At 35.1% G+C, this 12,866-nt stretch overlaps 2 protein-coding genes across 2 annotated transcripts; both read left to right on the top strand.

The window, feature by feature from the left end:
- Window positions 1-142: 142 nt before the first annotated feature.
- LOC129004067 (uncharacterized) lies at window positions 143-5,113 on the top strand. Its single transcript, XM_054432450.1, has 5 exons — window positions 143-213; window positions 762-993; window positions 1,783-2,041; window positions 2,564-4,288; window positions 4,906-5,113. The coding sequence occupies exons 2-5, from the start codon at window positions 802-804 to the stop codon at window positions 5,058-5,060; spliced, it is 2,331 nt and encodes a 776-aa protein (XP_054288425.1). The 5' UTR covers window positions 143-213; window positions 762-801; the 3' UTR covers window positions 5,061-5,113.
- Window positions 5,114-6,276: 1,163 nt separating this feature from the next.
- LOC129003474 (uncharacterized) lies at window positions 6,277-12,866 on the top strand. The gene is made up of 10 exons (XM_054431769.1): window positions 6,277-6,280; window positions 6,677-6,825; window positions 7,612-7,692; window positions 8,260-8,367; window positions 8,983-9,131; window positions 9,770-9,931; window positions 11,074-11,183; window positions 11,327-11,438; window positions 12,167-12,294; window positions 12,634-12,866. Exons 1-10 carry the CDS (start codon window positions 6,277-6,279, stop codon window positions 12,864-12,866), a joined length of 1,236 nt encoding a protein of 411 aa, XP_054287744.1.

Raw genomic sequence — 12,866 nt, 5'->3', positions numbered from 1 at the left:
AGGGGTATTTTAAATTTGTCCTGACCTACATTGAAAGAATATAGGGTAAAACACGTGGGTGCATCATAGAGCAACAACCTATAAATAAAGAGGTAACGAGGTTAAGATAACGGGATTACCTCGAGTGGTTAATTCAACAAGACCTGAAGCCCTAGGGTAGACTAGACTACCCCTTCAGTGCTTCCGTGTCCCCCTTCACCAGCATAACATTCAGTGAGTAGACCAGAAGTAGAGTGTAGTCAAAACTAGACAACTATCTTAACAAAGATCTTAATTTTAATTTCTATAAACTATCATCTATTAAATACGAACATCAACAATTTAATAAAATAGTAATTCATAAAATCTTAGAACGCTGTACAAACAAATTTTAATAGGGACCTACCTCTTTCTTAGGGTACATTTTATCCTTGGCTAATTTATTTAACTGTACCTAATTTGTTATATTGAAAAGATAGTTTTACAATATAAAATTGATATAGTTTAATTGAACTACCAATGAGCCTGCTTATGTCAATTACTGTTCTCTGTTAAATATGCAGACTTTAAAAAAACTGAGTCCTTGCCAAATTAAATAGACAGCATGTTGTACAGTATCTTTTATAACATCAACTATCACAGTAAAAAAGAAGATGAAAATATAACTTTATGTATTCTTTGAATGCATCATTCAATTATGTTCCAATTCGTGACTCCACAGCTGATCCATATAGAAGGGACGTATACTTAAGTATCTAAAAGTATATACTTTTCATTTCCAGACAATCTCTTTGAAATCCTCAACAATAAAGTTCCTACGAGATGTCTCGCCTTGGAGTGGTTCGATGGTTGCCTCACTTCGACCCAACTGACAATGTAACTACTAACAACACCAACGTTCCGATGTTGTCTCCGATCGGAAGAGAAGAATGGCTACAAGCAGACGTTGTCATCTCTGCAGCGATGATCTGCGTACTCGTCATCCACGCTCACCTCTGTCAAGTGACCAAAGTGGTGAGTCGGTGGAAAAGAAGTTTGTGTTGTAGTTTTTGAAGTTTTGTCGAGAAATTTTATATTTGTGTTAAAGTTTGAATAGTTTAAAAACTTTTAATAAAGGTAGCTCATTTAAGCTCAAAAGGTTGATGAACGAGCCATTTTGAAGTAACGTAACAAAATATTCACACAATGATGGCTTGAATTTAAGAGGATGGAACGTAGTGGAAGTTGCTATCTATTGAGTTATTACTCCAAAAATAAAAAAAAATCTCAAAGATGAATTTTGAACAAATGCGGACACCTTGTACTCTTTCACTGTTATTTGCTAAACAATCAAAATTCATGTTTTCGGCCCCTGGACTATATTGTTAAGACAATAATAGGTTTTTTACATACCTCAGTCAAATAGTCCAAAAATGGTATTGCTCAACAGCTTACATGTTTCGTTGCGAAGACAACATTATCAAAGCTTGCAACTCGTCAAGAACACATTTAAAACACAATTTTTTGACGAGTTGCAAGCTTTGATAATGTTGTCTTCGCAACGAAACATGTAAGCTGTTGAGCAATACCATTTTTGGACTATTTGACTGAGGTATGTAAAAAACCTATTATTGTCTTATTTGCTAAAGATAATTTTCTGCAGGGAAGAAATTATATGCTTGAATGGAGAGTTAAAGGTAAAAGATTAAGTGGGAATTTCATTACACTATGCATTTTGTTCAACATAGAGTTAAAAGTTTTTCAATTAGCTCCTCGATACCGAATTACCTTGTGATTCCTCACTCTGCCCACACTGTCTCGCAGGGTATGACGACTCTGTTGGCCCTAGCCAGCCTAGTGATGACCTTGGTACTAGCCCCAGTGGTAGGCTCCATGCTACTCGTCTGCGCCTGCTACCGTCGGACAGTGTCTGCTGTCCTTCGCACCTCTTTGGGACACAAGTTTGCCGGAATGCTCTACGGAACTGATGCTTTCTGGGCCCTTGAGGACGACACATCTCTCTCCATCATCAATGTTCTCGCTCTGGCTGACTTCAGTTTTATCGTTTCTACCTCGACCCAAGGTAGATTTTCTCAACCAAAATTTGTTTATTAATAGATGAAAAAAAATTTAGTCAGTACCGACCACACAGGTCTGGAGTAAATGGATCATACAAATTCTACACTCATTTTCCAATTATTCTTTGGTTCAAGCACGTCTTGCTTATCCTAGAATCCAATACCAATATTTGAGTTTGTAATTGTTGTAAAGCAATGAATTTAAAATTAATATCTCAACACTAACCTCTCAGATAGGTATTACAAAAAACAAAATACATCTTGCTTAAATTTGTACATTAAAGTATTAGCTACAAAATTGATTTAATATAAAGCGGATACCGATTAAAAATGGTCAAACACCAATAAAGTGGTACTTTATAATAGAGTGAGAATTTTTCTTCTAAGCATGGTTGCGTGCATGTTTTACTGTATGAACGAAGATAGTGAAAAGAATAAATACTTTACTATTTACGAATAGGATAAGTTAGACAAAAACCTATGAACTTTCCAAAGCCTACAATTTTGAAAATTTTTCTCAATTTCAGATGATGAACCATTGATGACCATCTCCGAACTCATCCAAGATCGCCTCGTAACAACCCCTGCTCCCTTTCCGAAGTTGCTCTCCCTCCGTAAACAATCCCTCGGATTTTTCTACTGGGAAAAGCAAGAATCCCTCAACATCAACGAATACATCCGTTGGATGGACATCGAAGACCAGGGAGACAACGCCATCACAGAGACAGCTTTGCAAAACTATATTTCATCCGTTATGAACTCTCCGCTTCCCGTGAATCACACAGCTGGTTGGGAAATCCTTGTCGGCCGCTATCCCATCAAGCCGTCCTCGGATCTGTTTGATGCGATGGAGAACGGTGGATGGATCACTAAGTCTTGCGCTGGTGTACGCTACCCAGTGTTATTCAGAGTTCATCACAGCATCGGAGACGGCGTAGCCTTGGTAAACTTACTCCTGGAGGCCCTCAGTGATCCTTGCACAAGGTGCAGCACCCCTGTACCCATGCCTCTACGATGTAGCTCACCTAGCTTCAACAAGAACTTTGTGCGATCAAAAACACCCGTGATACCAGAAGAGCCTGAAGATGTGATATCGTCTTGGCAAGAATCCGATATTCCGCGATACACAAAGTCAAATTCCTGCGACTTCCAGTCTATCTGCCTCGATATCCCAGTAGATTCCATTTCCCCACAAAGGAGACATTCGTGTACGACTTTCGACTCTTCATTCAAAGCAGATTTAAAAACTAGTGTTCAAAAAGCTTGCCACAAAGTTTTGAAATTTATTGACGAAACAAAAGATTTCAAGAGTAAACTTAGTAAATCGAGCTTTAAGGATTTTGACATAGTTGTCAATAACCGCCCCAGCGGAGAATTCCTGGATATGATGAACAACGCGGCAAAGCTTGAAAGTCAGTTTGTGCAGAAGAACTCGAATAAAACTGTCGACTGGATTGTGAAGAAAAGCACAAGTGGGTTTTGTAAGTTGATAACATTTATATCTAGAACTCTAGCTTCTCTGAGAGCTCTGTTTAGCCAATGGTCCATTTTGCTTTTCGCTCCTGCGTCACTGCTTAATCAAGCCCTAACCCAGACTCAAGATGTAAACCTTCTACATGGACCAAGACTATCTGGCCACAAAGTGGTCGCCTGGTACTTTGAACAGCAAGATAACTCCGACCAGCTTTTGATGTCTATGATTAAAAGAATCCGAGGAAAAACTGGAGTTCGCTTTTCTGACGTATTACTCACAGCTCTGTCTTCCAGTTTGGAATCCTTCTACACACAATGCAACGAAGTACCACCGTTTATCACAGCTGTGATCCCAGCCAGACTAGCCCCTTTTGAAACGCAAGCTGCAACACATGTAGTTAGAGCGAAAAACTTCTCCACTAAAGTTACAAAAATCACTAAACACGAGAGAGATAGCAAATTAGAGAATAAGTTTTCCGTTGCGATGTTACCTTTGCCAATTGCAAGTGATAGTAACGGCAAGTTGAGGCTGTTCAGCAAACTGCGGCAGGTTCGGAAACATTGTGACTTGCTGCGGAAGTCACCGGACTACTTGATCAATTACTGGTTGCTTCGTGTGGTGGCCAGCCTGCTACCTGTGTGGGTCCTGCGACCTTTACTACGCAGCACTCACAGCACCCTCGTATTCAGCAATCTCCCTGGACCAACGAGACTTACCAAACTGGCTGGACACACACTGCACGATCTGGTCTTCTGGGTGCCCAACCGAACAACTACAGGTATGATACAGTAGAACCTTGATAAGAAATGTCTCAAGGGATAAGAGAAAAAGCCTTGATATTGAGGTGCCCTTTGTTGAGGGACAAGTTATCAAAGTAATGATTACTAACCGATTAGCCATCATGTTATCAAGGCTCACCAAGAATCTTACAATAAGCACAATTCAGAGTACCTGTGATGCAAATGCTAACATGTTTATTTAAAAAATCTAAATTTAAAGTGCAGCTCTGTTGATATTTTGTAAAAATTAAAATAGGTTATTCAGTATGATGTTTTGAAAAAGGGATAAAATAATTTTATAGAGAATGATATAATATAAAATGTCAAAAGGATTTAAAAAGTGGACTTGTAATTTTTTTTTTGTAATATTTGGAAACCAGAGCTTGCTGAGCTTGCCAAAGGGTCTACATTAAAATAATTGTTTTGTAAAAGTTTGAATTCCATTTAGCACTTGACTGCTATAAAAAATATCTTATTGTTTTATTTTAAAATCCCCTAGTTGTTTAAAACTCTTAGAAGTTAGGATTAGTATAGTTTTTCCAATTTCCTGGAACAAACACGCAGATATACAGACAGAAACCACCTCTTGATAATAACCATGTTATATGTTTTACAGGTATAGGAGTCACAGTGCTGAGTTACGCAGGCCGATTACAGCTGGGGCTGATGGCCGATCGAGCTCTCATCGCTTGCCAACAGGATGCACAGATCATACTTGACGGAGTGGCCACAGCCATACAACAAATGGACCAAATATCTTCCCCAGCTTGAAGCAACTGCTTTTTCTACAATTATTTTTCAGAAATAAATTATTTTCCAGCTTTCATCTTCTTTACTGCCCAAAGGTTTATGGTACTGTACCTTAGTCGAAGTCCGAAAATACTGATTTAGCTTGAAAGTGGTTTTAAACCACATAAATTTAGGTTAATTACCTTTTAGCGAATTTCCCATATAGGGAATAAGCTATTACCGTAGGTCTCATGGTAAGACCTAGACCCGGGACCGATTTACTTTTTCGTTTTGAGGTCCCCAGAGGCCAAAAACACCATCCGTTCAAATTCATATATATATATATATTTATATATATATATATATATATATATATATATATATATTTATATATGTGTCCGTTAGCGCGATAACTCGAGCAAAATTGATCCGATTTTGATGAAATTTGGTACAAACGTGTAAACCTACATTTATTCGAACGAGTTCGCAAACCAGCATAATCGGACCATGGGATCAGGGGTTTATGGGGGGTTTTATGGGGTAAAAATGGGTTTTTCTCATTTTTGACCCCAAAAACTTTAAATTTCTAAATTTCTCTCTAGACCATTTTGAAGAGCTTAAAAAAACAAATAATTTAGTATATTGAAGTTTTTTTAAATGTTCATTGACTACGGAGAAAATTAAAGAAATTGTAAATTTAAAATTCCCATGTTATTCTTATGGAGAATAAATAAACTGTTCTAGTTTGCTTGTTTATGGATATATTTTAATCAAATTTGGCAATTTGGCTTATTTCATACTAAGCTATCAATATTTCAATTGAAAAAACACACCTCAACATCTTTCCCGTAGCAGCAAACCTAACTACTCACTAAAATTAATGTTATTTAAATAGGAAATAAATCTGAAAATTTATAGGGAATATTTTAGTAGAAATCGAGCCTGGTGAATGGAAATTCGCTTAGTATGCAGGTTTGCTGCGACGGGGGTATTATTGTTGCCTGCGTCCTTGAGCTACTATAGTTTGTACCCTATGCATTTTGCCCAGCTCAAGAACACGGGCAACAAAAAATGGTAAATAATATAAATAAATAAAGTTATTGAAACTGGAATGATACAAAAATTATAAATTTATGGTTATTGCCAAATAAATATAAATTTGTAAATTAATCACAATAGAAAAAAATAGAATATTTTTCAAAAATCTTCTCATTAATTTGAATTTAGACACATTTGTTGTTTGCCTTTAGGGAGAATCATGGGTGAGTAAAATTATAAAAAATGTTTATTGCAATCAGCAGAAGAATGTAAGGTATCCCCTATTAATTGAGTTCAAGAGTTTCTATCAGTTAATAAAATAAATATTTTGACAATAAGTGTTAACAAAATTTTTAATATGACATTCACTATGTAATTTTTTGAAAGTGAATATAATACATTTTATTGGTAAAATTTCCAAAAGATAACAGGTTCTTGGTTAATTAATTAACTGACTTATAGCTATTACAATCCGCTGTAATCCCTCCTTATTAAAAAGTATTTGATCATTTTGTTATCATCAAACTGAAGATTGTCTAGAGCAAACATTGATAAACAGCATTTTGATAACTCAAGTTTCAAATTTTATCACCAACAGTTATAAGTAACTATGTTGTTAGTGACAGCAGGTTTCACTGTTTTGGCTGCCTTTACTACTTTTTTATTTCTCAAAACTGACACTCGTCCTATCTACGGAATCTACCGAAGACCAGGAAAATTCTTCTTGTTGAAATATTGGATATTTCGATGTGTACTCTACTTAAGGAAGGTATAAATTAATTAATGTCTAAGCTTTGCCTGATGGAAAATGTCTGCTTCTCACCATGGATTTAAGGGCGTTTTCTCTTGTCTCATTTAGATCTGTACTAAAATCTTTCAATATCTTTCAGAACAATTTTCTAGAATTGCATAGAAAACTGACTCTTTGGAGGAACAGAATATGAGAAGATAAAAAAAGCTCTGCAACTATTAAATCAAGTCAAATCAAAAGGTTCAGTTATGAATCTGTTGGATCTTTTGTGTAACATCATTTTCATCTATCACAGTAAAAAAAAAACTAAATGTTGCTCATTCATATTCATATTTATTTGATATAGGGACTACGCCTATGTGCATATTTTTTATCTAAGTATGAGTGTAGAATGAAGTGTGATGCCTTGTATAGCTTTGACAGAATGGACTTTTAATTCAATATCCTAAGTCAATTACACTTTTTATTAAATGTACTCTGTATTAGCCAACTCCTTACCACAGTCTGTTCGACGAGCCTACGGTTTGTCCTATTTAAAAATTATGGTTTTTTTTATTATTTATTTAGAATACAACTAAAAAAAAATCCTTGAGCATTTAAATCCGCTCCAGTAAAAATAGTTTTACCAACATAAAAAACACACACAAATAAATGGGACACATCATAATCACAATTATTATGGTATAAGGTATGAGCTTATTAAAGTAGAAGTATTTGTATTAGCAAGTTATCTACCAAAATTGACAATCACTTCATTACTTCATTAGAAGTTTACTAATGAATATTTGTCTCATTTTTTCACAGAAAAGATCAAGACATGTTGAAGATGATGCTCTGCTTGCTAAAGAGCTTGACAGGCCTCAAACTCTGTCAGAATCACCTAAGGTAATTCCAACTATCAAATTCAAAAATGTTTCACTTAACAAGCTTTAAAGAATGTATTCATTTTTTGCATTGGCCAATGTAAGAGTTTAATCAAACATAAAAATGGAGCTAATTTTGATGTCTGTTTTGGTACTCTTGTAATTACAGGAGTAGTATCAATGATTATAGAATTAAATAACTATTTTCTAAAAACCAATGGTATCCTTATAAAATAAATAAGCTTATCGCATAAGTGTACAAAAATATTATATCTGAGTTGAGTCTCTAGAATATGTTGCTCTAGAAATCTCTAAGCTATATTCAAACACAGAGGCAATATGTTAGATTTCCTTACGAACAAACTCAAGGTATATGTTCATTAGTCTAAATTAAAGGTAGGCAAAATTAGGCACCCAAATTATTATTCTTTTTCATATCAAAAGATGGGTGCTGAAAGCTGAAGTGTCTACGCTGAACAAATACTATCCTAAGAAGAGTTTGGTTTTATTGGAATTGTGATATGACGTGTTTCAAGCTAGAAAACTGGAATAAAAAATGCATAAATTGACCATTACTGCAATTTTGCAGGCTTTTGATGCAGTTTTCTTCATCGCTGTAACTCAAGATGGATTTTATGTGGTGGCTGGAAGTGAGAGAAGAAAACACAATATTGTCAATGGAGTGTTTTATGTGGTAGTGAGTTTCATAGATAACTTTGGATACTTTAATAAATCTAATAATCTAATCTAATAAACTAGCTGTAGCTGAACTCGAATAGAACGTATGAATGGATATCTCCTCATAGTATGCTTTACAGTGGGTGAGAGATATTTTCAGACTATCCAAAAATAAAATTAAAGTTTACACTAACTTAGCTTCTAAACAGTGCAAAAAATCTAATATTTATTTATTAAGGAAATTAAGGGTCTTCTTCAGACTTTGGTGTCCTTATAATTTTCAATCCTTGAGTGGTAAAAGTCCTCTTTTGCTGAAGATTTTCACTTTTGACGGGTCAACATCAGGGATAACTGTTTGATGAAGTTTCTCCTTTAGAAAAAACACCATCCTTCACAAAGATGTTGTTGCTCTTTGTTTCTTAGCTATTCTCAATTTAATGTTATTAAGGTTATTTATAAAGGGAATAAATCAGACAATTTTAAAGTATTTTTTTTTGCAAAAAACATTATATTGTATGCAAATAAAAATTCTCTCACAGTCTACAGTTTTGCTGCTGCGATGCCATTTTACTCTAGCACACTAAAAGTAGCTTTTCCAACTAATTTTTCCTGTTAAAAAGACTTTTTTATACAGGTGCCTGGCTTGGGTTTGCTTTGTGGCCACAAAATCCCCGACACCGTACTGTTTGATGCTGAAGACGACACTTTTGGAGCTGAGGGTCTCCTGCTGCAGCCCTTGGAGCCTATGAGGAAGTGGAAACTCACATATACAGGGGAAATGTGGTCAGTCGTGGAAATCTTAAGCTTATGACAGTATGAAACAAATAGATGTAAAGAGAGGGGCGGAAGAAGGAAAATGTTTGTTGATATTTTGACACTGATTTAGATAGATATTGTATTACATGGGATTCAAATTAAAGCTAAATGAACCTGTGTTTGGCTTCAATATAAACAATTTTGGATATAAAACTTTTAATGGTCACCATTTTGATTCTGCGACGTCGATGACACGAATGTCAGGATCACTGCGTAAAAACTTAAAGTTGTTTCTTTTTATCACCATCACTTAAGTGTGTGGTGATAAATAAGGACACATTTGTATGATGTTTTCTTATTACTTTTACGTATATACTGGTACACAAAATCTTACCAGGCAGATTTTATTCATCCTGTATAAGCATAGCCTCCTCTAATACAAGGCTGCGGTGAGGCAAAAGTGACAACACTGCCATTCCGGCAAACTGAAACCGCTGTTGCACTAATTTATAACAGCGTAGGAAATGTTTATGTTTAAACCTATGTTATTATCTTGGCAATAGGCATGAAGTTGCACACCAACACCCTTGTGTTAGAGAAGGTTAGGGTTTAAGTCACTAGTTTGTTCTATAAAGTAAATGTTTCATGCTTATTTTCTCATCCAGGCTTCATGTCAACCCTACAAAGCAGTTCTCAGTAGCGTTCAGTGCGGTCTTTACATCTGCATTGCCGATCTTCCATTATGACACAGACCTAGATCCGGGTCTGCTGGCCGCGGCGATCGCCAACGAACCTTGGACTCTGCAGTACTTTAAAGCGCTTAAAAAGTATGTTTATGTTCAACGTCAAAAAAATATGAAAATATATACCGATGCTTGTTTTCTTATGTTGATTAGGAATTTATTTGAAAAGGGACGCTAGATTATCTGAAAAAATAGAGGTCACAAAGATGAAAGTTCATAAAAATAACATTGTAATTTTGTCCTGATACAGGACCTCTTCAGAGAGTATACTTACAATATTTCTTCATAAAAAAGATGCATAAGCAGAATTGAGACTTTGCTGATGAACATGAACATTGCTGTATTTTTTATGGCCTGTGCCTGAATAAAATCAGAGCCATTGATTTGTATCTGTAATATCTATGATGGTATCTAATGCTAAAAGCAGAACCCTGATGGTATCTAAGATATTTTCCTAGAGCTAACAGGGTGATAAATGGGGAGCTCATGCCCTCCACCTCTTCAAATAATTAAAACGAGAGGTCGTCCAGTGGTCGAAACTCGACCATAAATATGTAATGTAAACTTACTCACTTCTCTATTTTCACCCCACACTGTAAATAAAACATGTGATTGGAGTTTCTTCCATTTGTTTTGATTTTATGTTTATATTTCGTTGTTATTTCGTCACCAGCATGGCAACACATAAGATCCATGTTAATTTTTTCAAATTTTTAAACTCATTTTTTGTGCTTATCTTTGAGCCTATTTAAATTTATAAAGGGATTCTGCACACCTACAGGAAAGTAGCTTTCTAACGGTATGCGTAGATTTACCCCACGATGCACACGAGCTGAGAAAAAAGGTTTTAAAGAAACATGCTTGCCTATTAATATATAGAAAAATGAAGGAAAAATAACTTGAGTACCGTAATATATATATTTTAAATTATTTAATGTCAAGAGTAAAGAAGCGTGATTTTGGTAAAGTAAAGTGGCATTCAGCGCAAATTAATTGAATTATATGAGCAGCAAAACTGACATAAAGGACAGGTTTCTATGTAAAATTATTTAACCTTACCTTACATAGTTAAATCTTGACCCTCTGAAAACATACGTGCGCCAATGAGAGCTAACATTGTTGTCCTAGCTATCTATAATGGAATGGCATCTCAGCTAATAACGGCTGGTTAATAAGAGATGCCGAGTGGAAATGTAATCTTCTAAAATTGTCTTTGCGCCTTCCAGATCACATCAGTGCCATTATGAACAGATGGGTAATATGGAAGCTACTCTGACAGTAAATACTGAAGTATATAATTTAACTAACATGGCAGCCTTCAGGGACCATAGTTACGGTGAGTGAAAAAACCTAAGAACAACTTTAAAACTCAAATCAGTAGTTTGTCTTCTACTTTCTATTTTATATTTATGTTACTTTTTACTCCCATGCCACACATGAGGCAAATTATCTAACTTTTAAAATAAAGTTGTTTTCTAGGTGTGGAGCGGGATTGGGAGCTGTTGCATCGTTACGTTTTCCACATGATTTTTCTGGAAGACGGAACCAAAGCTGCCGTTGGAGTTATATGTCACCCAACCAACTGCTCTGTGTAAGAATATTATTTATCTGGGATTATAATTAGTTTGAGATGTGTATAGAGATGTATTCTGGTGATGGTCAGATTTTTCCCCAATAATTTTTTTGGTGTGATCTTTTTCTCATATCTCCAAATTGTGTTCAATCCCTAATATGGTTCGGTTAAATTTTCCTTTAAAATTTGATACACCATTAATTCCTTCACTTCAATAAACATACCACAACCAAAAATATTTAATAGCTTCTCATTTATAATTCCTAAAGACCTGGTTTGGGAAAAAGTTGTTGGCGAAATAAATATCGTCTTTTACCATTGAATTTGGAGGCTTCAAAAAGACTTTAGCTTTTTTTTGGCATATGTTTGTGCAATGATGTAGATTTAGTAGTTTGATGTTATTTTAACAAAAATTTACAGCTTCCATTTAAATATTTTGCTATAAAACTTTATGGAAAACAACGGGTATGGGTTGTCTATACATGTATCATCCCGTTTGGTCATAATGGTTTTAAATAGATTTAGTTTTTATCAATTCCCTCAAGTTACTAACTATAATCAATCCATAAAAAAACTTGAAAGAATGATAAACAATCTAGTAAATGCTCAATCCATAAATTTCTTTCATAAATATCTTAACACCTTTGTTTTTATATGACAAATGTTTTAGATAATAGTGAATTTTACATTTGTTTCTACATACCACTTCTTTCTCATAGTAAAAATAATTTTATAGTTCTGTACAGTTTGCAGACGGGGTATGTGGTCCTAAACACTGGCTTAATTCATCCTATCACATGGTGTGACTTCAAACTGTATCAACATGGAGAAAACGGAACCCCACCAAAAGACTACGCTTTCTCATTCAAAGCTGGTAAAACATGCTTAATAGCCATAATAGTTTTTAATTTATGGTAAGCTAGCTAAACTCAATTCATTTTCAAAAATTTCCTAACTAGCCATTTGGCTTTCTTTAAAAAATACTCAAAATAATCTTAACTAAAAATAAAATTTGACAAAAGATTTAAACATTTTTTATCCAGGGCGAAGTTCATACATTTTTCAGTCTAAGTCCTATTTATTGTTGGAAATTGTGAAAACCTGTACATTTTGTTTTTTTGATTTTTTTGTTACATGAGTAAAGCAATTAAAAATTCTATATTCAACAAAAAGTGTAAGAAACTCACTATAAACAGAAATGTGATTGTTTCAGGCAAAAAACTGTACACAGTAGAGGTGAAGGTGGAGCATGAGTCAGTGCATTATCTAGGCTGGAAATGGGAAGCTAGGATGGTAGAGAGGATGGTTGTGTACAAGGTGGGAGGAGTAAGGGGACGAGGAGTTTCAGAATGGCACTACAAGAGTCATCGTGGCAGACCACCTTCCACAGCACTCAACGATCCTGCATGGTTCAGTGATGTTGTTCAGGAATACTACTCACAGTGA

Source organism: Macrosteles quadrilineatus, unplaced genomic scaffold, assembly GCF_028750875.1.
Source record: "Macrosteles quadrilineatus isolate MER2022 unplaced genomic scaffold, UCM_ALF_1.0 Scaffold_9__3_contigs__length_116548681, whole genome shotgun sequence".
Taxonomy (NCBI): Eukaryota; Metazoa; Arthropoda; class Insecta; order Hemiptera; family Cicadellidae; genus Macrosteles; species Macrosteles quadrilineatus.
The sequence above is the reverse complement of the archived record's forward strand: the minus strand, read 5'-3'. Positions and strand labels throughout refer to the sequence as shown.